Source organism: Pseudophryne corroboree, chromosome 4, assembly GCF_028390025.1.
Source record: "Pseudophryne corroboree isolate aPseCor3 chromosome 4, aPseCor3.hap2, whole genome shotgun sequence".
Classification (NCBI taxonomy): domain Eukaryota; kingdom Metazoa; phylum Chordata; class Amphibia; order Anura; family Myobatrachidae; genus Pseudophryne; species Pseudophryne corroboree.
In genome coordinates, this window is record NC_086447.1 from 285,228,595 (window position 1) to 285,256,389 (window position 27,795).

The 27,795-nt window shown below is 44.3% G+C and overlaps 1 protein-coding gene across 1 annotated transcript in view; it reads right to left on the minus strand.

The window, feature by feature from the left end:
* The window catches only part of LOC134909378 (maltase-glucoamylase-like), a 395,541-nt gene that overhangs the window by 335,028 nt on the left and 32,718 nt on the right, over positions 1–27,795 (minus strand). The window contains exons 9-14 of the mRNA XM_063916182.1: positions 15,182–15,307; positions 8,023–8,154; positions 5,576–5,692; positions 4,675–4,788; positions 3,370–3,454; positions 613–730 (exon numbers count right to left, since the gene is read on the minus strand). Coding sequence (XP_063772252.1) covers positions 613–730; positions 3,370–3,454; positions 4,675–4,788; positions 5,576–5,692; positions 8,023–8,154; positions 15,182–15,307 — 692 coding nt within the window. The remainder of the gene's footprint in view (positions 1–612; positions 731–3,369; positions 3,455–4,674; positions 4,789–5,575; positions 5,693–8,022; positions 8,155–15,181; positions 15,308–27,795) is intronic.

Here is a 27,795-nt window from a genome sequence, read left to right on the forward strand (position 1 = left end):
ACAATAAAGGATTCCAATGTAATAGCCTGCGAGATGCAGCCACAGGATGCAATTCCGGTGAGATAGCCCATATTTTCAAAGTGGCAATAATTGTAAAGGCAAAAGCAACCTTACTTTACCTTTTTAAATTATTGTTCCTTGAAAAATACATGCAGTCTCACGGGATTCATGCCTTTGTCTGTTTCTTGCAGTCTGGAGCATTTTAAGAGATTAGGGGGCCAGTGTGAGGACTTCCGCTGGCCCCCTCCTCTCCACGGCACCATAGACTCTGGAATTGTGCTGGAGTCTACTGCTCATGTGTAGGTCTCCAGAAACATAGTGCCCACCATGGTTCAGAGGCAAATTTTGTACTGCCCATGCACGGCGGCCATATTGGGTGTGATTTTTATTGGTCAAACCACTTTGGAAAATGAAAGGCTTGCAAATAGTTGTCAATATAAGATCTTTTAGCTTTCACCACACCCCGTTTTTATTCAGTATAGCAATCTCTGAAAACTTAATAAACAAAAACATATTATTTGAAAGAAATGGATTTTTAGCATAATGCTCCACTATTCATCTACGTTGTAATAGTTATATACTTTTCAGAATAAAAATCAAACAAATACTTACTCCTCTGTAGAAAGACACATTGAATAGCCATACAAACTATGGACGTCATAATGGATTCCCCAGCCTTGTTGCGCATCCATACAGAGAGTCTTGGAATACATTACTTGTTCAAAAATTGCTTTAAAAAGAAGACAAAGATATATTTAATGTAGAAATCTTTAGGAACATTTTTATTTTTCCGAACCTTACAAACATTCTTTTCTCAGATGACTCAATTATAAATTTGTTAATTCTATGATACGTTCCTCTGCAGCTTTCACTAAGGCTGTTAAATGAACATCATAGTTCACAGTGATCAATAAGTCAAGCTGCAGACAAACTCTGCCATTAACCTTTACAACCACTGTTACAAATATTTTGGAAACACTTTGGAGGTGACATAATTAGTGCCTAGTTTCCTTTTTTGCTTACTAGGATTACAAATAAATATCAGTTCAAGAATTTAGAGTAAAGTGGGATAATGAGATCAGTTTAAACTATAGATCAGTTTGGAACCCTGTAAAATAATTATTTTTATAATTGTGTCTAATCATGAGCATTAAGTCATTGTTAGTGAGATTATACACATATACCGTCTCATACTTTTATCCAAAGTGCAGTTGACACAGAGATTACTATTATTTTTCTTTAATATTTATTTTTCAAATCACAGTTACCCAGTATTAGGAAAATAGAAGAATTCATGGTTACAGTATAAACATAATTAATATGTTCATATAACTTCTATTTTAGTTGTTCTCAGGCGTGAATGACCCAGCCTCCTTCAGTAAGAAATGTGTCTTTGCTGCTGCTCTGTGCTATGTTGTTGATAAACTAGAACTTCTGTATATTACTCTTTAGACCAGCTGGAAGCAAGGTACTGTATGTCTGTTCCAAATCTAACTCTCCAGGGCAGCCGAGACATCCAGCAGACTCTAGGCTAGTGTGGGGGTGTGGGCTTATTCTGAGTTGCGGGTAAACAAATATGAAACGTTATGTTATGTTAACATCACGTTATGTGGTAATAATTAAATTACATGAAGACTTTTTTCATCATTAAGTAGAGAGTAAGGCATACTAGGAGGAATGGTGTTATGTTAAATATCTGTTTTAGGCTTAATTATCTTTCTAAACCTACAGTATTTACTGTATTTTACAGTAATATGCTTCTATTTAATGCCACTAATGTTCACGTATCTATAGTGTCCTCATTTCTTTACAATATTCTTCAATTTCCAGAGTTTAATTTATTTTGGGATCTTTTTCATAAAAAAGTGAAAAGCCCTTTATTCCTTTGTTGCCTGTGATAACAGGGATTTTCACTGCTTTGCTCAATTCCGAGAATGGGTTATAGACAGAGGTGAAATCTCAGATTTGTCCAGTGGTACCCCCTAAATAGTGCAAATAATATTGCTTCTTCAAAGAGTAGTAAGGACCTTTTCTCTTTTCCATATCATTAGGCCCTCTGTGGATGGCGTAATAAGCCCCATTGGGTGAGAAAATTAGTAAAGCATGTTATCTCCTGCGTCCTCTCCACCATTACTATTTGCTCCTCCACCTTTACAGATTCCAGCAACTTCTGTTAATTTGTGCTGACAAGTATACTAGTGCCCTTTTGTATTCTACAAAAATAGCCAAACATACTGTATACATGGAACAAGGATCAGGTTGACTTGCATAGTGTCAGTGTTGACGCAGATTTCCCAGTGGCAGAACATTTCTAGCCAGGAACAGCATGGGAGCAGAAGATGAATTGTTGAAAGTACACCTGTGATATACACTCTTTCCAATGCAGACTGGGGCACTAAACATGTGTGAGAAACGGCCAGCAGGGGGAAGTAGGGAGGGAAGATTACTGGGCATCAGTCAGCATCAGACAGCTTCAGATAAAGTAGTAAGTAGAGTGTTGTAGCTGTGCAGAACCAGGTCCACTAGGAGCTGCCTTACGTGCAGAGCTGAGCAAGACTCATAGGGGAAATGGAAACACAAGAGCAAAATTACATTTCCCTATTGCACATGTTCAATCATTATTTTGGATCGCCTCCAATCGCAATTACTTTCATTCCTCTGTGATTGGCGCATCACTAGGACTGGATTTACCAGTTCACATTGCAGGAGGGGTGAGTAGCTGTGAATCTCACCCCAAAAAATAAAAGATTATCATCTTAATTAGAGACGAGAAATGTGGGAATACTTCACATCGACATAGCAAACATTTAATGAATAGAGCCCTGTAAAGGTTATTTATTCTATAGTATTCTTCATATACAGTATATGCATATATTTATATATAAACAAAAATTCAAATAATCCTATATTTGCTTGTAGCTATAAAATGCTTAATAGATTTAACATGAATGAATTTGAAAACAGAATTTAGGAAATATCTAGATTTCTTAAAAAAAACTTAACAAAGAAATTAGAAGTTACTAAAGGCAAAATAAATAATTGCCATTTTAATTTAATAATGCTAATAAGAATTACATACATGCCTAAAGGAAAATCTACAGCAAGCCAAGGATTAATCAAAGGTCTACAGTTATCACATGTTACTAAAAGGCAGAAAAGACTTGTTTATGACATTTAATTAAGTTATTTCATACACAGGATTAACATGGCATTAAAGTCTGTATAAATAAAACTAATTTGTAATTGTCTTATCATTTTAATGATTTAATAATAATAATAATAATAATAATTATTATTATTATTATTATTATTATTATTATTATATTATTATTCTTAAATGTGTCTTCTATTATTTTTAGTTTGGCTTACCAGGTGTGAATGGGGGATAGTTTAAATTGTTATCAACACAGCCTTTGCTTGAACCTTTCACAAAGTTGGAAACTTCATTCATATCCTGTTAAAAAAATATAAAAATAGTGACTTTTAAGACACCTTAGGAAACTTCTCCATAGTAAAAAGGGTGATGTCTCTATGCAAGTATAAAACCAATTTATAGCTATAAGGGGTATATTTACTAAAGCCTCTAAAAATGAAAAGTGGTGGTATTCCCCATAGTAACCAATCAGATTCTAGCTACCATTTTCTCTGTTGCATTCAAAAAAATGATAGACAGAATCTGATTGGTTGCTGTGTAAGATCACTACTCTTCAGTTTTAGAGGTTTTAGTAACTCTGCCTCTAAGTGTAAGTTTTCATATTCTCCACACATATATTTAGAGTTTTTCCTCACTAAATTGTATTGTAATAACACTAGGGTCAACTGTGCCAAAAGTGAATTATAAAATTGACACACTATTGGCCTTATTTTGGTGTATTCAAATAATAAAATGACCATATAAACAATATACTAAGCCATGTAACTAATTTAACAAGGGGATCAGGTAGCTCAGTGGTTCTAGTTACATTTTGGTCGGAGTCCCACCTCTAAGTCTTTGGAGGTCATATAATTTTGAGCAGAACAGGGCAAATTAATTTTGTGCATCTCCTCTAACACTCTCTATGAAGTAAGGCATAAACTTACATTCAAGCCCTCAAAATTTATAAATTGTTCATTTGTTTAGTGGTTTGCCCATAGTGTTCTTTGCACTATACTGTCCACTGTGTGATTTGTGTTAGGGGATGAAGTAGTAAAATTAGCATATCTGATGATCCCTATTATAAAGTCAGTGTGGCATCACTGGAATGTAGAGCTATTGTTGGCTGAATCTAGCTGCATGTAGTTTGCTGTGTGGTGTGGGTGGATCAACATTATTTATTTTATTTATTTATGGAACTTATTTTCTCACAATGCTGCTGTTTAAAACATTGGGAGGCATGTAATAATGAGATATGACTGTAATAAATGAATTTGTGACAACTAGGTGTACTGTAGCTAGTAGTTAGTGCCATCCTATAACAAACATTACGTCTTGCATAGTGCAAATAGCTTTGAACGGCTTAGAAAAGTGAGGGATGCCTAATAATAAACAATAGTCACTTACAGTAGTATAGTGTTAGTGACCCACAAAGGACTACAATGTTGCAAATACTGAATGTAAGAGCAGATTTAGCTGCAAATCTAATTACTTATAACTCTCAAAATAAAAAAAATGTACACATTTATTATTTTACTTACAATCCATATGCCATCATACTTCACTTGCTTGTAAAATTCCAGGCATTCATTAATCCACCATCTTGTACAGGCATCATTAGTATAATCAGGATACACTGTAACTCCAGGCCACACCTGTACAATGCAAAATTATGTATTATTAGATGCCCTCAATATATTGTAGTTGCATCCTCTTTTCCTGCAATTACCATTTTACTCTTCACTTCCCCATCATGCTATACTCCAAGATTAACCCATTATCCACTGTAACAGTAGATACCAAACTGGGCACCGTGGTGCACTTGCAGAAGTGCCACCGGTTGGTGGTCCAGGGCCAAATCAATATATTTGTCATCAATGTGATAGGCAAACCAATGCTAAGGTCTGCCAATCATAAAATATGTAGCCAAGCAGAAATGCAATCCAGTCCACCACCACATATCTGACCCTAAGAACATCAGGCAAGTACAATATACCTAATTTATTTATTTATTTTTTCAATCTCTCAACAAGACACTTTTGACCTAGGGCTTCCGTGAAAAAATGCTGACATTTTAGGGCACCGTGATGTAAGACAGTTTGGGAACTAATGCACTATGAGTATTAGAGGAATGTGTTCATATTAGTATATGAGTATAGTAGACTTTGCAGCAAGGTTAAAGAAGGTTTATTACTCACAAAACAGAAGCCATAACGGCGGTCGACATTTCGGTTACTGAGAGCAAATTTCCTCAAGATACAATCCCAAGAAGTGGCAGACACTTGGGATTGTGTCTTGAGGAAGGTTTACATAATAAATCTCTACATAAAAAATAAAATGTCTCTATAAAGTAAATTCTGATTATTCTAATTATATGACCTTTAAATTGCCATGTGTGTTCAGACATTTGTTATATTATAGTAATAAAGTACTGTACTGTACCTCTCCAATAACGGGGGTTTTCCCATCTGACTCATTTACCCAAACTCCTTGTTGTTGGCCTCTGTCATATGCTTCATAAGGTCCATTTACTAGTGGTGAAATGGCAATAGCTGGATCCTGCAAGGATAGAAAAAAGTATTACATAACATTAATCTGTAAAGTCATGTGAATTAATCACATGTAGCAAATCTCATCGCACCTGCGGCATGGGTGCACGGTCACTCATGGCATGCGGTGGGTGCAAATTAGTATGCCTTACTATGACTAACCGCAGCCCAATATATTTCCTATGGCAGTGTGTGCATGTGAACATGTGGTCATAGTACATGGGCACACTAGCTTTGCTAGCTTTGCCACAACTAGGACACTCAGCAGGAAAAACTGAGCGTGGCTACGCTACATAAAATTCAGGACACATGTAGTAAATGTAAGTAGCAATGATTGTGGGTATTGTGACATTAGAAATAATGATTTTTAGAGTCAACTTTGCCTTTGCCTTGTTAGGGGAGGAGGCTGGGAGGAGGTGCATATTTTGTGTCTAAATTTGTAATTGCAACAAGCTGTTTCAACAAAAAATCAGAAGTGTACCATTGTAGGCATACTGTAAGCAGAGACGTTTACCTCCAAATACATAAACACATACATGTGACATTGTACAGTAAATATAAGCTAAGCAGTGTATAATTACAAACTTCAGAATGAAACATACTGTGTGTAATACACGCTGCATCACATCATCAAGGCTCTGCTATGCCCATTTTAGAATAAAGTGAAGTAGGATCTAGGAGGGTGGCCTAACCTACTGTGGGATCACGGACATTTTGGTAGGGTGGATGGATATCATGTAAAACAGGCTAAGAAACACTAGAATTCACAAAAACATAAAGGCTCTCTATCAATTAAATCTGGAAACCAACAATGAGTAGACAGACTAACGGTGGGTGCACACTATGCGATACGCTCCATGGGCAATATCGCATAGTATATCCCCTCCCGGGCAGCTGACATAGGTGGTCATTCCGAGTTGATCGTAGCTGTGCTAAATTTAGCACAGCTACAATCAGGAACACAGACATGCGGGGGGACGCCCAGCACAGGGCTAGTCCGCCCCGCATGTCAGTCCCTTCTCCATCGCTGAAGTACAAAAGTATCGCACAGCGGCGATGCTTTTGTACTTCAGGAGTAGCTCCCGGCCAGAGCAGCTTTTGCGTGCTGGCCGGGAGCTACTCATCGCTGTCTTGCTCGCAGTGGTTGCGTGTGAAGTCACGCAGCCGCTGCTGCCTGCCCCCCGCGCGGTATGGCCACACCTGCTTTGGCCAGACTGCACCCAAAAAACAGCAGCCAAACGCCGCCGTGCCACACCCTCCTGCCCAGCGACCGCCTCTGCCTGTCAATCAGTGACTGCCTCTGCCTGCCATCGGCTGTCAGCCATGCGACAGCGCATGCACAGTTCTGACCTGAACTCTGAGCTGTGAAGAACTGCAGCAAGCATTCAGGTCAGAATGACCCCCATAGGGCATACACACTGTGTAATATGTCATGCCACACCTGGGCTGAACATGCAGCTTCTGACTATATTGTCAGATTGAGATGCATGTACAGCCAACAGCAAGGGTCATTAACAACCCCCGGGAGTGCTTATCTGGCATCACTCGTAGTAAACACAATGGGCGATATTGTAAACATAAGGGTAAAAATGAGCGATATTGCTCATAAGGGTAAAAATGAGCGATACTGTTTACAAAATCAGGTTTAGTATGAAATACCTACAATCAATATCCCCACGGTCAAAATACCAACAACTATTGACCGATGGTCAAATATGTCTACAGGTCAAAAAGTCAACACAAGTTTTTCACTGTTTTTTGGGTGTGTATGCCAACATAGGTCGACATGTACACCGTATAAGTGTACCGCTGCGCTCGCCATGCTTTGCGCACTCTATTATGTTCCCCTCTCCAGGTCCACTGGGATGCTAAAGTATGAAACAAGTCAGTTTCAATGAAAAAATCATGGAAAACTCATGTCGACTTTTTGACTTGACGACATTTAAATGTCTGTATTTTGACCTTGTCTGTATTTTAAATGTCAGTATTGTAGCCAGGTTGGGATTTTTACCATCAGTCAATGGTTTTTGATGTTTTGACCATCGGGATTTTGATTGTTAATTGACCGCATCCCACAATATCGCCTAGTGTGTAATGTGTATGCACCTTAAGAGAGACATTGGATTGCTATAGTTTGTTTACATTTACTAAAGGATACCAAAAATAGTAACCTAACAACCTATTTAACAATAAATCAGCACAACCTAGTGAAGTACAGTATTGCAATCAATGGAGGGCTATGGTAAAGCCATACCATTAACCATTTATAACACAAGCAAGTTATACTAATGTACAGCACTTATTTAGGGTAACGTGCATATTGTTCTATTTTAAACTTACCAAGATGATTATATATTTTTGACCATTGGCATGTAGCTCATCAGCAAATTGAGGAAGATCAGTAAAATTTTCTTTGTCATAGGTGAAATCTTTTTTATGTTCCATGTAGTCAATGTCAGTAAATTGTACATCCTAAAAATAGTGCAATATGTATGTTTATAACAAATTTAACAATGATTCGACTCACTTTTCTGCAAACACAGTACATCAATCAATCAATCAATCAATCAATCAATCAATCATAACATATTGTAATAATTTAAGTATATAGGGGGTAATTCCAAGTTGATCGCAGCAGGAATTTTTTTAGCAGTTGGGCAAAACCACGTGCACTGCAGGGGGGGGGGGGCAGATATAACATTTGCAGAGAGAGTTAGATTTGGGTGGGTTATTTTGTTTCTGTGCAGGGTAAATACTGGCTGCTTTATTTTTACACTGCAATTTAGATTGCAGATTGAACACACCACACCCAAATCTAACTCTCTCTGCACATGTTATATCTGCCTCCCCTGCAGTGGTTTTGCCCAACTGCTAACAAAAATCCTGCTGCGATCAACTCAGAATTACCCCCTAGTAAGCAACTTCCTTTTAAATAACAAATATTATAAAAAAAATTATTCTTGACTTCTAATTTACTATTCCTTTAAAATGTTTACAAATATAATGAAACATCGTACAGCATAAAATTCTGGTTGAAATTATATTTTATATTTTTGATATTTTTTGCGTGATGCACACAATTTTTCTCAGAGTCCAATGGTCATCATTGCTTTTGAGTTATTGTATCTAATTGAACCCAAACATTGAACTTTGCCAAATATACTGTAACTGGGCCATTTTTAAAACAAGTTAATAAATAACAATGGGCAGGAAATCAAAATAATAGCACATACTATGATTCATATTTGTAGTACATTTTTTTGAAAATAAAAGCAAATTGATTGGTCACTCTGCATTCCAGTACTTTTTTAACCAGGTATATGTGCTAGTAATCATTCATACAGTATTAAAGGTAATAACATGCAATCTTTAAAAAACAGATAGAGGGGCTAATTCAGGTTGGATCGCAAATTGCGATCCAACCGGAATTTTTGCGGTGGACCCACGGGCGCATGCGCAGTGCCTGTACTGCGCATACACCCGCAATTTCTGCGGGGGGCTGCAGAAAATGCGTTCACCTCTGCCTGTCATTCAGGCAGAGACAGTCGCAGGGCAGGAGGGGGGGGCGGCAATGCTCCGTTTTCAGGGAGGAGATGGAGCAATGTGGGGGGTGGAGCGACCTGAATGGTGGGCAGTGCGGCGTGAACGGGGGCATATTGGGGGAGTGGTCATGGCGGCTTCGTGACGTGACATGCAGCCACCGCGACAGGTAAAATGGCGCTGGGACTCCTGTGCCCGCAGGTAAGCTGCGCTGGCAGGAGTCATCTTTAATTTGTGCTGACAAGCAGAAATTGCAAAGCAATTGCAATTTCTGCTTGTAAAAGGGGGGAGGAGCTGGTCAGCATGCTGGGCAGCCTTGCCCAGTGCTGGGCGGCCCCCAGCATGCGAGCAAAAGGATAGCAAATTCTGCTGATTAGTAGAATTTGCTATCCTTGCTGAATTAGCCCCAATGCCCATATGCTATATTTGTGTCATAGTGGCCTACCCTCCCGCAATCTGCCCTAATATGCTTATTCATAGTGAAGTTTCTCACTGCCCTGCAGAGCTTAAACTAAACCTGTGATTCCCCGCTGCCCTGTGGGGAATCCGAACTATGCATGACGGGGACAGGCCATGCAGCCGTGCATGAGAGCAGCGATCAAGGGCAAACCCTGAAACCCCAACTCCTAACCTTCCCAAGAATGGGAGGGACACAGTGTAATGTAGCTGTCATGTCAGTTTGTAGCCCTGCCATCTAATGTAGCTGTCACATCAGTGTGTAGCCCTACTGTCTAATATAGCTGTAATGTTGGTGTGTAGCCCTGCTGTGTAAAGTAGCTGTAATGGGGGTGTGTAGCACTGCCATCTAATATAGCTGCAATGTCGGTGTGCAGCCCTGCTGTGTAATGACAATAGACATGCCCATAGGTGGAGATAGACATGCTCCTTGGGCATAATTAGTGATGAGCGGGTTCGGATCCTCGGGATCCGAACCCGCCCGAACTTTACCTTTTTTTTCACAGGTCCGAGCGACTCGGATTCTCCAGTATTGCTCGGTTAACCCGAGCGCGCATGAAACGTCATCATCCCGCTGTCGGATTCTCGCGAGATTCGGATTCTATATAAGTAGCCGCGCGTCGCCGCCATTTTTCACTCGTGCATTGGAAATGATAGTGAGAGGACGTGGCTGGTGTCCTCTCACTTTGTTTCAGGGGGCTGCAAATATCTTTATTCTGGGGACCAGCAGTATTATAGGAGGAGTACAGTGCAGAGTTTTGCTGACCAGTGACCACCAGTATTATACGTTCTCTGCCTGAAAAACGCTCCATATCTGTGCTCAGTGTGCTGCATATATCTGTGCTCACACTGCTTTATTGTGGGGACTGGGGACCACCAGTATATTATATAGGAGGAGTACAGTGCAGAGTTTTGCTGACCAGTGACCACCAGTATTATACGTTGATCTATTACTGACATATAATTCCACACATTAAAAAATGGAGAACAAAAATGTGGAGTGTAAAATAGGGAAATATCAAGATCCACTTCCACCTCGTGCTGAAGCTGCTGCCACTAGTCATGGCCGAGACGATGAAATGCCATCAACGTCGTCTGCCAAGACCGATGCACAATGTCATAGTAGAGAGCATGTAAAATTCAAAAAAATAAAGCTCAGTAATATGACCCAAAAATCTAAATCAAAATCGTCTGAGGAGAAGCGTAAACTTGCCAATGTGCCATTTACGACACGAAGTGGCAAGGAACGGCGAGGCCCTGGCCTATGTTCGAGGCTAGTGGTTCAGCTTTACCTGAGGATGGAACCAGTGATCCTCCTGCTAGAAAACTTAAAAGAGTTAAGATGGCAAAAGCACAGCAAAGAACTGTGCGTTCTTCTAAATCACAAATCCCCAAGGAGAGTCCAATTGTATCGGTTGCGATGCCTGACCTTCCCAACACTGGACGGGAAGAGGTTGCACCTTCCACCATTTGCACGTCCCCTGCTATTGCTGGAAGGAGCACCCACAGTCCAGTTCCTGATAGTCAAATTGAAGATGTCACTGTTGAAGTACACCAGGATGAGGATATGGGTGTTGCTGGCGCTGGGGAGGAAATTGACAAGGAGGATTCTGATGGTGAGGTGGTTTGTTTAAGTCAGGCACCCGGGGAGACACCTGTTGTCCGTGGGATGAATATGGCCATTGACATGCCTGGTCAAAATACAAAAAAAAAATCACCTCTTCGGTGTGGAATTATTTCAACAGAAATGCGGACAACTGGTGTCTAGCCGTGTGTCACCTTTGTCAAGCTGTAATAAGTAGGGGTAAGGACGTTAACCACCTAGGAATATCCTCCCTTATACGTCACCTGGACCGCATTCATCAGAAGTCAGTGACAAGTTCAAAAACTTCGGATGACAGCGGAAGCAGTCCACTGACCACTAAATCCCTTCCTCTTGTAACCAAGCTCCTGCAAACCACACCACCAACTCCCTCAGTGTCAATTTCCTCCTTACACAGGAAAGCCAACAGTCCTGCAAGCCATGTCACTGTCAAGTCTGACGAGTCCTCTCCTGCCTGGGATTCCTCCGATGCATCCTTGAGTGTAACGCCAACTGCTGCTGGCGCTGCTGTTGTTGCTGCTGGGAGTCGATCGTCATCCCAGAGGGGAAGTCGGAAGACCACTTGTACTACTTCCAGTAAGCAATTGACTGTCCAACAGTCCTTTGCGAGGAAGATGAAATATCACAGCAGTCATCCTGCTGCAAAGCGGATAACTCAGGCCTTGGCAGCCTGGGCGGTGAGAAACGTGTGTCCGGTATCCACCGTTAATTCACAGGCAACTAGAGACTTGATTGAGGTACTGTGTCCCCGGTACCAAATACCATCTAGGTTCCATTTCTCTAGGCAGGCAATACCGAAAATGTACACAGACGTCAGAAAAAGAGTCACCAGTGTCCTAAAAAATGCAGTTGTACCCAATGTCCACTTAACCACGGACATGTGGACAAGTGGAGCAGGGCAGACTCAGGACTATATGACTGTGACAGCCCACTGGGTAGGTAGATGTATTGCCTCCCGCAGCAAGAACAGCAGCGGCGGCACCAGTAGCAGTATCTCGCAAACGCCAACTCGTTCCTAGGCAGGCTACGCTTTGTATCACCGCTTTCCAGAAGAGGCACACAGCTGACAACCTCTTACGGAAACTGAGGAACATCATCGAGAATGGCTTACCCCAATTGGACTCTCCTGGGGATTTGTGACATTGGACAACGCCACCAATATTGTGCGTGGATTACATCTGGGCAAATTCCAGCACGTCCCATGTTTTGCACATACATTGAATTTGGTGGTGCAGAATTATTTAAAAAACGACAGGGGCGTGCAAGAGATGCTGTTGGTAGCTCGAAGAATTGCGGGCCACTTTCGGCATTCAGCCACCGCGTGCAGAAGACTGGAGCACCACCAAACAGTCCTGAACCTGCCCCGCCATCATCTGAAGCAAGAGGTGGTAACGAGGTGGAATTCAACCCTCTATATGCTTCAGAGGATGGAGGAGCAGCAAAAGGCCATTCAAGCCAATACATCTGCCTACGATATAGGCAAAGGAGGGGGAATGCACCTGACTCAAGCGCAGTGGAGAATGATTTCAATGTTGTGCAAGGTTCTGCAACCCTTTGAACTTGCCACACGTGAAGTCAGTTCAGACACTGCCAGCCTGAGTCAGGTCATTCCCCTCATCAGGCTATTGCAGAAGAAGCTGTAGAGATTGAAGGAGGAGCTAAAACAGAGCGATTCCGCTAGGCATGTGGGACTTGTGGATGGAGCCCTAAATTCGCTTAACCAGGATTCACGGGTGGTCAATCTGTTGAAATCAGAGCACTACATTTTGGCCACCGTGCTCGATCCTAGATTTAAAACCTACGTTGTATCTCTCTTTACGGCAGACACAAGTCTGCAGAGGTTCAAAGACCTGCTGGTGAGAAAATTTTCAAGTCAAGCGGAACGTGACCTGTCAACAGCTCCTCCTTCACATTCTCCCGTAACTACGGGTGCGAGGAAAAGGCTAATAATTCCGAGCCCACCCGCTGGCGGTGATGCAGGGCAGTCTGGAGCGAGTGCTGACATCTGGTCCGGACTGAAGGACCTGCCAACGATTACTGACATGTCGTCTACTGTCACTGCATATGATTCTGTCACCATTGAAAGAATGGTGGAGGATTATATGAGTGACCGCATCCAAGTAGGCACGTCAGACAGTCCGTACGTATACTGGCAATTTGGAGGCCCTTGCAGAAACTGGCTTTATTTTACCTAAGTTGCCCCCCCTCCAGTGTGTACTCCGAAAGAGTGTTTAGTGCAGCCGCTCACCTTGTCAGCAATCGGCGTACGAGGTTACTTCCAGAAAATGTGGAGAAGATGATGTTCATCAAAATGAATTATAATCAATTCCTGCGTGTAGACATTCACCAGCAATTGCCTCCAGAAAGTACACAGGGACCTGAGATGGTGGATTCCAGTGGGGACGAATTAATAATCTGTGAGGAGGGGGATGTACACAGTGAAAGGGGTGAGGAATCGGATGATGAGGAGGAGGTGGACATCTTGCCTCTGTAGAGCCAGTTTGTGCAAGGAGAGATTGATTGCTTCTTTTTTGGTAGGGGCCCAAACCAACCAGTCATTTCAGTCACAGTCGTGTGGCAGACCCTGTGGCTGAAATGATGGGTTTGTTAAAGTGTGCATGTCCTGTTTATACAACATAAGGGTGGGTGGGAGGGCCCAAGGACAATTCCATCTTGCACCTCTTTTTTCTTTCATGTTTCTTTGCATCATGTGCTGTTTGGGGACAATTTTTTTGAAGTGCCATCCTGCCTGACACTGCAGTGCCACTCCTAGATGGGCCAGGTGTTTGTGTCGGCCACTTGTGTCGCTTAGCTTAGTCATCCAGCGACCTTGGTGCAAATTTTAGGACTAAAAATAATATTGTGAGGTGTGAGGTGTTCAGAATAGACTGAAAATGAGTGGAAATTATGGTTATTGAGGTTAATAATACTATGGGATCAAAATGACGCCCACATTTTATGATTTAAGCTGTTTTTGAGGGGGTTTCGTAAAAAAAAAAAAAACGAATCCAAAACACAACCGAAGCCGACAAAAAATTTCAGGGAGGTTTTGCCAAAACGCGTCTGAATCCAAAACACGGCCGCGGAACCGAATCCAAAACCAAAACACAAAACCCGAAAAATGTTGGGTGCACATCACTAGGCATAATATGACATGCCGCCCTCAATGGCACACTACTCTCAGTGCAGCATGTAATAATGCAAGCTATGATCTCTCTGAAATTATTTTTCAAAAGTAGGCAATAATGATTTATGTATTTACTGTATGCATGCTTGTCTGTATTTATTGAAATGTCTAGTGTTACATAGCTGCATTGTGACAAGTTCACCTTTGGCTCATCATATTAAAATATTGTTTTTTGCTTTGTTTCTTGTGCAACGTGCTGATTAACTTCCAAGATCCTTTATCTTTGTTTATTAAAGACAAAATGCATTAATATATCACTTGTTTATTAAATCTGACAGATACTGATGTGATAGACCTCTGTAGTGATGTTCATCATTGGTTTGTCATTGATTGGCGGAGGAGATACAATGGTTTTCTCCCATTAACTAATGTCAGGTGGCAATGTTTTTTTCTTTTTTTGGCGCTGGAGGCATGGAGCTTAGGCCTATCCTCCAGCGGCACACAAAGCCTCCTCACACTTCCCTGATTGGTCCGCTGCTTGACATTCCCCACAGCAATGATGGGTCAAAACCATTTATAGTTCCCAGTCAATGGTTTGATGCCACCAGTGGCCATCGGTAAAGTGCTGCAGAATGTAGGGCATATGGTACAGATCCAAAGAGGCATATGTGGCCTTTGAAATGCATGTGAGAGTTTGTGCATGTCTGCATACGTGCATGTGCGTATGTGTATGTGTATGCACACGCTAGGTGTATGTATCTTGTTTTACTTACATATGGTAGATCGATGGCTCTGTTTCTTTCAACCACATCTTTCACCTCATTGAGAGTTTTATATCCCCACCGGCTTAAATGAAAACCAAGAGTCCAGTATGCCGGCAGGTACGGTCTTCCAATAAACTAGCACAAAATAATATATATACATTAGTTTATAGGCATGACAACTCATATGGATTTTCAAAATGTATTACAAGATTAACATATTGATTTATGATTGTAATGTCTGCATACACTTTCAGTGTAAACCTATAGAATGTGCACCAGGCCTTAACCTACTGTATACCTTTCCAGGGGCACTTTAAGAGAGGAGGAGGCTGGTGTGCAGACTCCTCCATTCGGGCCCCCTCCTCTCTGATGGTTTAGTCTGTCTCTAACACTACTGACAAAAATGCAGAGACCTGAAAGCCCTATACACTGATTTTACAGGTTTTATTAAGAGGCAGTTGAATTTTTTAAGTCTTAAGAGGGGTACACATGGGAGATTTCTCCTGGAGATGTGTGCTGAGCGATCTGTCAAAGACCACTCAGCACACATCTCTCCCCCATGCTCAGCACAGCGCGATGTGTGCATGCATGCCCAATCTAGAGTCGGCGATAGCAACAAGCGGGGCTGCACATCCCTACACACTGAGCGATGTATTCTCAATTTCTAAGCAATCTAGTTAGATTGCTTAGAAATTAAGTGAACATCGCTCCGTGTGTACCCCCTTTAGAGAAATTGAATCTGTGGCATATTCTGAAATTCAATTGCAAAGAAAATATAAACATTTTGTATCTACTCAGTTGTTTTAATTGTTCACATGTCAGTATACAGTACATGCCAATCACAAACAGAACAACTTAATCCCCCTCCTTAAGCTAAAATGCTGCTTCATTCAGTAGCTCTTTGTTTTCAACTCATATAATACCATTGCATCTCTGTATTAAGGGCCTAATTCAGGTTGGATAGCAATCGTGATCCAGCCTGCAATTTGCCAAATGTTGGGAAATTGTGCATATGCAGGACCCGATCTACGCATGTGCAGAACAGTTTCTGCAATCGCATCACATGGATGATTGACAGGCAGAGGCATTTGGGGGGAGGGACTGGGTGGCCGGTGTTGCCGAAAATAGGGATGTGACGTCCTTGTTTTCCGGAGGACTAAATCGTGAGAAGCAGTTCCTTTTCTCAGCCTGCCATCACAGATGAACATTGTGACCAATGGTCACAATGTTCATCCTAGACTGCGATTGCATTGATTGCAGAATTGCTGTCACAAATGAAGGAAGAAAGTGCAAAAGTGATCCTAACTGAATCACCCCCTAAGTCACTAAATTGCATCAGGTTTATAGGTTGTCTGGCTAGCATTTGTGATTTAGACAAGGAGGATTAATTTTCATACCATTTAAAAAAAAACACAGAGGATCATACCTTGCGGTGTACATCCCACCACAGAAAGCCAGACATCACACTGATACTAATTGCATATGTTTATAACCTAGGAGTCCATCTGAACATGCAGTGGCCACAGGGCATGCTGGGAGGGATCTGATTGGACACAGCGAGACACAGAAAGAAGCCCAAAGGCTTCTATAGGGTAATGCCAGCTATAGCTTTAGCTCATGTTATTCTCTGCGTCGGATCCCCGAAGACAGGGCTTTAGTACATTTGGAAATACAGTAAAAACCATGAAAAAAGGGATTTTACCGCTTCCCTGTTTTAGTACATTCCGCAATCAGTGAATCCTTATCAGCTACTAAAAATGCTGACTAAGCAACAGCACGTGTGATGAATATAAGATAGCCTTACTACCCTTGGAAAGAGGCTCACCCTTTCAATTTGCCACAACACAACCACCTAGGAAAAGGTAGCAAGGGTTTGGGGCTGTGATTATTCCTCCTGGTGCTTGTAAAAGGTGGACAGGGCAGTATTGTTAACTTGTAAAAAGTGTAAGAGAAGTTTTACACAGTCCTGAATTTACTCTGTTATTCTGTAGCGTTTTAATATCAAACTCAGGGGCATAAGTTCTCCCAAGCCGCCCGGAGGCATGATAGAGTTTGGCGTCCCCCTCCCCCCCAAAAAGAGTAAAAAACACAAATATGGTGTGTGTGTGTGTGTGTGTGTGTGTGTGTGTGTGTGTGCATGTATGTATATATATATATACAGTATATATATATATATATATAAATATACAGGATATATATATATATATATATGCTCTGTATAATGTGCAAGTAAAGAGGCAGCAGAGATGCTTCAGCGCATTAAGGTCATGCAGCATGAGCCTGCCTGGAGAAGCCAACAGGAGCTGTCGCCCGTGATTAAACGGAAGTAAGATAGCAAAAAGACTGGCCGCAGTCTACGCCAGTGATCAGGACTTCCCCATACAGCCAGAGCAGAGTGCCAAAGGGCTTACCTGAAGACCCCGGGTACACTACCGACAGGACAGGGAGCCAGGGACCGGGTAGCAGCAAGAGGCTGCAAGATGGCATTGGCGACCATTGAAGGGTGAGAGTAGATCTATTCCCAAGGCAGGAACAGCCCGGAGACTGGGGCTCAAGTATTTCCGGACCTAGAGGTGACAGGCGGACAGCCGTGCTGTGTGCAGTAAAGCCATCTGATGGCTGGCCCGTTGTAGCAGCAGTGGTTGCACAGTGTTATGAGCCACGGTATTGCATTTTGGTTATGTATTTTATGTTTCTGTTCCCATTGGATTTTATGGGGTGTCCGGAGTAAACCCTTAAGGAGAGGGTACTGTTATGAACCACAAGCAGTGGTTCATTCCTGTTACTTTCTGTTCATGTATTTTGTATTATAATTCCTTTTTTACATGCCAGGATTTCCCCTGTATCTGTTTAGAAGACTCTTGTTGGCCGCCGGTGGTGAGTCTGTGTAATTGCAGCCTGTTTTCTATGGGTTAATTCTCACCTGCAGGTGTTTGTGCAATTACCTTGTGCCTGGCTTCCAGCCATCCTGATTGGGGCGTGTTCCCTTATTACCTAGTTAACTCTGCAGTCCTGAGCTGGTGATAGACATTTGTAAAAGATGCCTGAATGTTCCTGGTTTGTTTCATGTCCTATATTGTATCGGTGTCCAGGCCCTGTTTTATAGTGGAATCCTGCATAATCAGTTCTGGCATAATCTGGAGTTACTACAGTCCACCTGCATTCTTACCTTCAGTGAGAACCTGTCAGCTTCTTGTGAGCTGCTTCCTGCCCTGGTGTGTTCCTGTGATCCAGTAGCCCTGAGTCCAGAGTCCTGAGTCCTGTTGTCCGGAGCCTGTTAAAGATATCTGTCTGGCTTTCCTGTTCTATGAGCCTGTGACTGCGGCTTTGTGGTTCCCATCCGTCTGCCTGTGTTCATACCGGTTCCGTGAGTAGCGGCTCTGTCGCATCCCTCGACCTAGGCCGCAGCATCTTGATATATTTGTTTTGGAGTTTCTGCAGAGGTTCTGCATTGGCTGTCCTCGCCGGTATACGACAGTGTCGTGTAGGCGTGTGGACAGTATTGCCTTTGTTGTTAGTCTTGGTGGCTGAGCCGCGCATACTTTCAATTAGTTCTGTAGCACCCCTAACTCTGTATTTCTGTCTTTAGTTAGAGGTTCCCCTTGTCATCATCCCATCTCAGTTTACGCCTTGTCTCCAACTAAGACCGGGGGGCATCGGAGTTGGGCAGACATAATCCGCCCTTCAAACGCGGCTGCCGTGGGCCCAAGAAACCATAGTCTCATAGGCGTAAGCGGACTACGAGGGTGAGACAACGGAGTCAGGTTTCCATAGGGGTTGCTGCCGAGCTCCGTATCTATTGCAGCATTATGTTCCTGTACTCGGAGCTTGTCCACCCTGTTCCCAGAGTACCGAGTACAGTGCACGTAACATACAGCTGTCGTGGGGCAGTGAAGGATCAGCAGTCACACAAGTACAGTTGAAGATAGAGATGCTCCTTCAGGGCTTGGTGCGAAGCGGTGGGAGCCTCCACTGTCTCTGGGAGTTCCGTACTGATCAAACTTAGTCAAAGTTTTCCCTCTGTGAACATGACTCAACAGAAAAACCCATGTGCAAATGAAGGAGGGGGGGGGCTTCCAGTATGACTGAACACCACCAACACACCCCCAACTAACTGACTGAATCATGATTATAATAGCAATTGTACAGTATATAATTCACTTTTACTAGCACTACTTGCAGTGTAAGGGAGGGAATGGTGCAGCTGCATCTGCTCAGTGACAGTAGCTTCTCCTACAGATGAGACACTGCCGATCATTCCGTGATCAGTTCAACCAGGCGTGTCCACCACCCATCTCAGATTTTTACAAAAACTTAATTGAGAGATATCAAAACAACTATTTCTGCAAAATAGGTTAACTGTTTGACAATTAATTGATCAAATATTGATTTTCCAATGTATTAAATTATTTACTAATTGTGGTTTCTTTATCCAGTTTATTTGAAGTATCACAGGTGTTTATTAAGGAATCACTACAAAATTTGGACCCAAAAATCCAAACCAAATTGCTGTAGTTTATCTGCCTTGTGTTTTGAGTTAAGACAAAAACGTACATTTTTCGAACAGAATTAAAAACCCTAGGTTACATCAACATTAGATATTCCATTTTTTTTAGGTGCTTAACAAAGGTATACATTACTACCACCAAAAAAATCAGCATGGTACTCATGGTACCTAATAGTGGAGAAAAAAAAATAAAGTTGATGTTCGATTACTGTTGTACCGCATACATAATTAACACAAGAAACCATGAAATTTAAAAACGTAAACATTACTTGAGTCCATAACTAAAGTTGAGTCAACAATCTCCTATATATTAGCCTTGTGACTCGGTGCCTGGCGTTCTAACGCTGGGCGGAGTCAAAGGCACAGATCTGGGTGGCTGGATGCAGAGCAGGAACAGTCACCTCCCTCTGCCCCTCCATCCCCGCCCAGTCCCCTCCCCATCTCCGTCCACTCCCCTCTCTCACTCCTCCAGTCCCTGCACCCTGGTGACAGTGCAGCCGGGGACTGTAAGCGGCGCTCTCAATAACCGCTGGCGCAGTGTGGAGAAGAATTGTGGACAAACGCTGACAGCCGCACCAGCCCCCCTCCCACCCGCGGCACACACATCATCCAACACCTCCACCCGCCGCACACGCGCTGCGCCACCCACAGAATCCACCCCCCCCCCACCCACGGCACACGGCCCGCGGCAACCCGCACCCTCCCACCCGCAGCATCCACCACATCCACCCCACCCGCGGCACTGCTGCCCCCACCCACGGCACTCCCGCCCCCACCCGCAGCACCCCTCCCCCACCCACGGCACACACCCCTCCCCCACCTGCGGCACTCCCTCCCCCACCCGTAACACCCACAACCCGTAAAACCCCATGCCCCTCCCCCACCCGCACTACCCCCGTACCTCCCCCACCCCTATACCAACCTCTCCCCCTGCTACACCCCCACACCCTCCACCCCACCCAGCCGCGGCACCCCCGCACCTCCCCCACACCACACCTACCTCTACCTACCCCCCCTGCACCCTCCACCCCACCCACAGCATCCACCACATCCGCACCCCCCGCCCCTCCCCCTCCCGCGGCTTTCACAGCACTTACCACATTCGTCCACCACCCGTGGCACACACACCTCCCCCACCCGCGGAACTCCCGCCCCCTCCCCCACCCATAACACCCACAACCCGCAAAAACCCCCGGCCCACCCTCAAAACCCCCGCACCACCTCCAACCACCTCCATACACACCCCTCCCCCACAAAAACACTCATGGCACCCACAGCATCCTCCACATCCGCCCCCCTCCCGCGGCACACGTCCCTTTCCCACCCGCGGCACTCCTGCCCACTCCCCCACCCATAGCACCCACACCCTCAGCACCCCCGCCCCTCCCCCACCCGCTGCACTCCCCCCAACAACCGCAGCACCCCCCCACCCGTGGCACCCACCACATCCATCCCTCACCCGCGGGACACGCCCCCTCCCCCACCCGTAGCACCTACAACCCGCAAACCCCCCACCCTCCCCCACCCGTGGCACCCCTGCACCTCTCCCACCCCCATCTCCCCCCTCCTACACCCACGCACCCTCCACCCCACCTGCGGCACCCCCACACCACCCTTATACCCACTTCTCGCCCCTGCACCCTCCTAACCACCCGCCCCTCCCCACCCATGGCACCCACAGCATCCACCACATCTGCGTCAGACGCCCCTTCCCCGCCCGCTGCGCCCCCACACCTCCCCCACCCCCATACCCACCTCTACCCCCCGTTACACCCCCGCATGCTCCATCCCACCCAGCCCTCCCACACCCGGGCCACCCACAGCATCCATCACATCCACGCCCCACCTGCGACACAACAGCATCTTCATACCCCATCCGTGCCATCCCACACCTCCCCCACCCACAGCACTTCTGAAACCCATCACCTAAGCTTACCCCCCTGCACCTCCAAACGCACCCCCTACATCCCCCTCCCACACACACATCACCTCCAGACCCCCTCCTTCATCCACAACCCCCCACATCCACCCCTCCCCCACCAACAGCATCTACACTCCCCCTCCACACCTACCCCTCCCCCACCCACAGCACTTCTGCACCCTTTCCACCATCGGTGCCACTGCACCCACCCCTCCACCACCCGCAACACCTCTGGATCCCCTCCCGCACCAACCCCACCACCACACATAGCACCTCGGACACCATCCACAGCCGCTACAAGTGATTCCCTGAATCGTGGTGATCAGCGGCATGGATACGCACCTCCACCTCACTGAACCAACCCCCTTTCCAAACCCCCCCATACACACACTGAACTTCTGTGAGTATAGTTGCTACCAATGGACATTGGATTAATAAGAAACACTAATACTGTGGCCATTATGTGTCTAAGCGACACTGCTACCTTTGGCCATTGTGTATAAGTGGCGCTGCTACCTGTGGCCACTGTGTGTATAAATGCCACTGCTACCTGTGGCCATTGTGTGTATAAGTGACACTGCTACCAGTGGGCATTGTGTGTATAAGTGTCTCAGCTACCTGTGGCCACTGTGTGTATAAGCGCCTCTGTTACCTATGGGAATTGTGTGTAAGTGACGCTGCTACAGGGGGCCATTGTGTGTATAAGCACCACTGCTACCTGTGGTCATTGTGTGTATAAAGGACTCTGCTACCTGTGGCCACTGTGTATATAAGCGCCTCTGTTACCTATGGGAATTGTGTGTAGAAGTGACGCTGCTACCGGGGGTCATTGTGTGTATAAGCACCTCTGCTACCTGTCGCCACTGTGTGTATAAGTGCCTCTGCTACCTGTGGCCACTGTGTGTATAAGCGCCTCTGCTACCTGTGGCCACTGTGTGTGTATAAGCGGCTCTGCTACCTGTGGTCACTGTGTGTATAAGCGGCTCTGCTACCTGTGGTCACTGTGTGCATAAGCGCCTCTGCTACCTGTGGGCAATATGTGTGTATAAGCGCCTCTGCTACCTGTGGGCACTGTGTGTGTATAAGCGGCTCTGCTACCTGTGGGCACTGTGTGTATAAGCGCATCTGCTACCTGTGGGCACTGTGTGTGTATAAGCGGCTCTGCTACCTGTGGCCACTGTGTGTATAAGCGCCTCTGCTACATGTGGGCACTGTGTGTATAAGCACCTCTGCTACCTGTGGGCACTGTGTGTGTATAAGCGGCTCTGCTACCTGTGGGCACTGTGTGTATAAGCGCCTCTGCTTCCTGTGGGCACTGTGTGTGTATAAGCGCCTCTGCTTCCTGTGGGCACTGTGTGTGTATAAGCGGCTCTGCTACCTGTGGCCACTGTGTGTATAAGCGACTCTGCTACCTGTGGGCACTGTGTGTGTATAAGCAGCTCTGCTACCTGTGGGCACTGTGTGTACAAGAGCTTCTGCTACCTGTGGCCACTGTGTGTATAAGCGCCTCTGCTTCCTGTGGCCACTGTGTGTATAAGCGGCTCTGCTACCTGTGGTCACTGTGTGTATAAGCGGCTCTGCTACCTGTGGTCACTGTGTGCATAAGCGCCTCTGCTACCTGTGGGCACTGTGTGTGTATAAGCGGCTCTGCTACCTGTGGTCACTGTGTGTATAAACACCTCTGCTACCTGTGGGCACTGTGTGTATATAAGCGGCTCTGCTACCTGTGGCCACTGTGTGTATAAGCGCCTCTGCTACCTGTGGGCACTGTGTGTGTATAAGCGGCTCTGCTACCTGTGGCCACTGTGTGTATAAGCGCCTCTGCTACATGTGGGCACTGTGTGTATAAGCGCCTCTGCTACCTGTGGGCACTGTGTGTGTATAAGCGGCTCTGCTACCTGTGGGCACTGTGTGTATAAGCGCCTCTGCTACCTGTGGGCACTGTGTGTGTATAAGCGGCTCTGCTACCTGTGGGCACTGTGTGTGTATAAGCGACTCTGCTACCTGTGGGCACTGTGTGTGTATAAGCGGCTCTGCTACCTGTGGGCACTGTGTGTATAAGCGCCTCTGCTACCGGTGGGCACTGTGTGTGTATAAGCGGCTCTGCTACCTGTGAGCACTGTGTGTGTATAAGCGGCTCTGCTACCTGTGGGTATTGTGTGTATAAGCGCCTCTGCTACCTATGGGTATTGTGTGTATAAGCTGGGCTGCTACCTCTGCCCACTGTGTGGATACGCGGATCCATTACCTGTGGCCACTGTGTGTATAAGCTGCGCTGCTACCTGTGGGCAATGTGTGGATATGCGGCTCCATTACCTTTGGCCACTGTGTGTATAAGCGGCTCTGCTACCTGTGGGTATTGTGTGTATAAGCTGCGTTGCTACCTCTGCCCACTGTGTGGATACGCGGATCCATTACCTGTGGCCACTGTGCGTATAAGCTGCGCTGCTACCTGTGTCCATTGTGTGTATACGCGGCTCCATTACCTGTGGCCACTGTGTGTATAAGCTGCGCTGCATACACTAGCAGTATATACTACACTATGTTATTCATTGTGCCCTGCGGCAACTCTTCACGCCCTCACAAAGGCCTATGCCCCCTTGACAATCGCACGCCCATCCCCCTTGCAATATTTACCCACTAGCATAAAATTTTTTGCAGGTAATACTCCATATAATAACAATTATAGCACAGCTGAAGCCCGTGCAGGGGTTAACGGGTCATAGCCGTTTGCAACGGTATTTTGTAACACCTTGCCTCTCTTTATCCTCTCCCTACCACCCTGCCTCTCCCTATCCTTTACCCATCGCACAGCGTTTCTGTACATCCCCCCCCTACGCCTCTCTATCTTTTCTCAACCGGACCCCATTTCTGTATGCCCTCTATACTGCCCTGCATTTCTGCATCTGTTCTCTACCGGCCTGCGTATGTTCAAAGGTGTGCAGGGGTCAATGGGGCGTAGCCACAAACGACGGTGTGATGAATCGCCTAGTTACATTATGTTTCCCTTGTTTGAAACCTGTTGTAATGGTCTGTAATTTTCCTTAAAGTGTCAGCAGACAGCGTATACAGGTTGAGTATGCCATATCCAAATTGCTTGGGACCAGAAGTATTTTGGATATCGGATTTTTCCATATTTTGGAATAATTGCATACCATAATGAGATATCATGGTGATGGGACCAAAGTCTAAGCACAGAATGCATTTATGTTTTATATGCACCTTATACACACAGCCTGAAAGTAATTTTAGACAATATTTTTAATAATTTTGTGCATTAAACAAAGTTTGTGTACATACACACAATTCATTTTTTCATACACACCTTATACGCACAGCCTGAAGGGCATTTAATACAATATTTTTAATAACTTTGTGTATTAAACAAAGTTTGTGGACATTGAGCCATCAGAAAATAAAGGTTTCACTATTTCAGTCTCACTCAAAAAATTCCGTATTTTGGAATATTTGGATATGGGATACTCAACCTGTACTGCCTTCCAGTAATCCCTTGGATAGTAGGCAAATCCGTTACTCAGAGGAAGTGAATAAAAGGAAGAAAACACTTATCAACTCATGAAGGCTAGGACAACACATTTGTTGTTTGGTTTCATGAAGTGTACTAGCACATCTTGTTCCTCCTTATTACATTGTATAATACACCTAAAGTACCAGAAGTTATCTACACTGTTGCATTGTATGTTCTAGTTTGCAGATCACTTTTGTCTACATTTTTTGTGACTGGGGTTATACTGTAGTAACACTAACTGGTTCCGTTCCTGCTGTCTTCATGTCGTCTGATGACAATAGGAATATGTGTGGTCATCATTATTAATAGACAGAAATCTGTGATGAGTATGTGTGTTCCTGCCACAGTATTTCCTGTTTCTAGACAGCTGTGCAGCTTAGTTTTGCAGTCTTGTATTTAATTTTGTGACAAGTAGAAAAACTTTATGCCATGTATATTTTCATTTGCCCAGCAATACAGGTCCAAAGGTGTCATAATGTGATGGGTTACCACTGCTTGCAGACTGGTGCAGGTGGCTAGATATTTAACTGTCCCTCCAGTGTGACAGTTGAATTCTGCATTTTGGGCAAAGTTTCTGTCCTGGCTTAATAACAATATGACTTGGCACTGACTCATCATGTTCTCTAGCCCACTTCAGTGACAAAACTCTTCAACTTTTTCTGACTTTCTTTTTTTGTGAGACAAGAAAGGATTACAGCATGTTTTCTGAAATTCTTCATAGTTTAACTGCGAAACCTTTTTATGATGGTAGCAGACTGAAGTTTCAAAATCACAGGTTACTGCATTTGAAACTTCAGTTCTCAGAATCAAAAGTTATTTTTCTTCATCTGTAAAGTGGTGCTTGCTATATAATCCAATTGTTTTTGAGAAGATACTGAAGTAATATGGCAGTCCATATTTAAAAGACAACCAAATGTGCACTTTGGAGGAACAGCTGCCACGATTGACTATCTTTCTGTGTCTCCCTCTCTCTTTCTCTGGAAAGTTTCAGGGTTTTTTTTTAAAAGGGAATACCATTCTCATCATTTTCTGTTAAGTTTCATTGTTCCGAGTTGTTCGCTCACTGCCAATTTTTGCAGCGCAGCGATCAAGTGAAAAAATGGCAATTCTGCGCATGGTACGCAGCGCGCATGCGCTAAGTACTTTCACACAAAACTTTGTAGTTTTACCCAAGCTCGAACAACGTTTTTCAGTCGCTCGAGTGATTGTAGTATGATTGACAGGAAGTGGGTGTTTCTGGGCGGCAACTCAGCGTTTTCAGGGAGTGTGCTAAAAAACGCAGGCATGCCAAGCAAAAACGCAGGAGTGGCTGGAGAAACGGGGAGTGGCTGGCCAAACGCAGGGCGTGTTTGTGACGTCAAACCAGGAGCTAAATAGACTGCATTCATCGCAAGATAGGAGTAGGTCTGGAGCTACTCAGAAACGGCATGACATTTTTTAGTAGCAATTCTGCTAATCTTTCGTTGGCAATTCTGCTAAGCTAAGATACACTCCCAGAGGGCGGCGGCCTAGCGTGTGCAATGCTGCTAAAAGCAGCTGGCGAGCGATCAACTCGGAATGAGGGCCATTGTCTGTATAGGAGTGTTATCCCATTGCCTCAGTTTTGTGAAATTTTTTGGTATGGTTTTTTTTACCAGTGTTTCTTGTGTCAATTATGTCTGCGGTACAACAGTTCTCAAGCATCAACTTCATGATTATTTTTCTCTACTATGAAACAGAGTACCATGCTGATTTTTTTTTTGTTTTAGTAATGTATACCTTTGTTAAGTGCCTAAAAAAAGGGAGATATCTAATGGTGATTCACCCTTGCATTTTTAATTGTGTTCGAAAAATGTGCGTTTTTGCCGTAACTTGAAATGTAAGGCAGATAAAGTAATTCGGTTTGGATTCGGTGGGAAAAGTTACCTTAAGCGTCCAAATTTTGTGGGGATTCCTTAATAAACACCCATGATACTTCAAATAAACTGGATAAAGAAGCCGCGAGTAGTAAACAATAAATTGAAACCTCAATATTTAATAAACTATTGTCAGTTAAGCTATTTTGCAGACATAGTTGTTTTGGCATCATCTCTTAACTAAACATTTTTAGTCAAAATCTGAGATGTGGACACTTCTTTTTGTTTTGGTTTTTGGGGTGAACTGATAAGTGGACCCAGCATCTGCCGAGTCACCTCAGCTGCTCCTGCTTTGTCCCACCCCCTACTAAAATCCTTCACATTAAACTTACTTATTAAACTTTCCCCATTTCCTTGTCCTCTTCTGTCCCATTATCACAACTGCAGTGTGTCCTTGAACATCACATGTACCGTGCACAAAATGCATACTGGGAACTGGGGAACACGCCTTGCACATGTGAAGTGCAAGCAGTGCCGCAGCTGCAATTACTGAATATTATTTTCATCAGCAGTGATTTTCATATAATAGATATAAATTTATTTTTGGGATGTTTGACCTTTCCTGAAGCTATTTATACGAGATAAATGTGTTTAATACAAAATTTCATATTTTAGACTCTCTCCCCTACAGCTTATACTATTGACCAGTGTTTACCAAACTTGGTCTTCAGTGAACTCTAACAGTGCATGTTTTCCAGATCTCCTCAGTATCACACCTGAAATAATTAGCAGCACTTTTGTATATTTGTAATAACTGTATCAGCCAGTTAT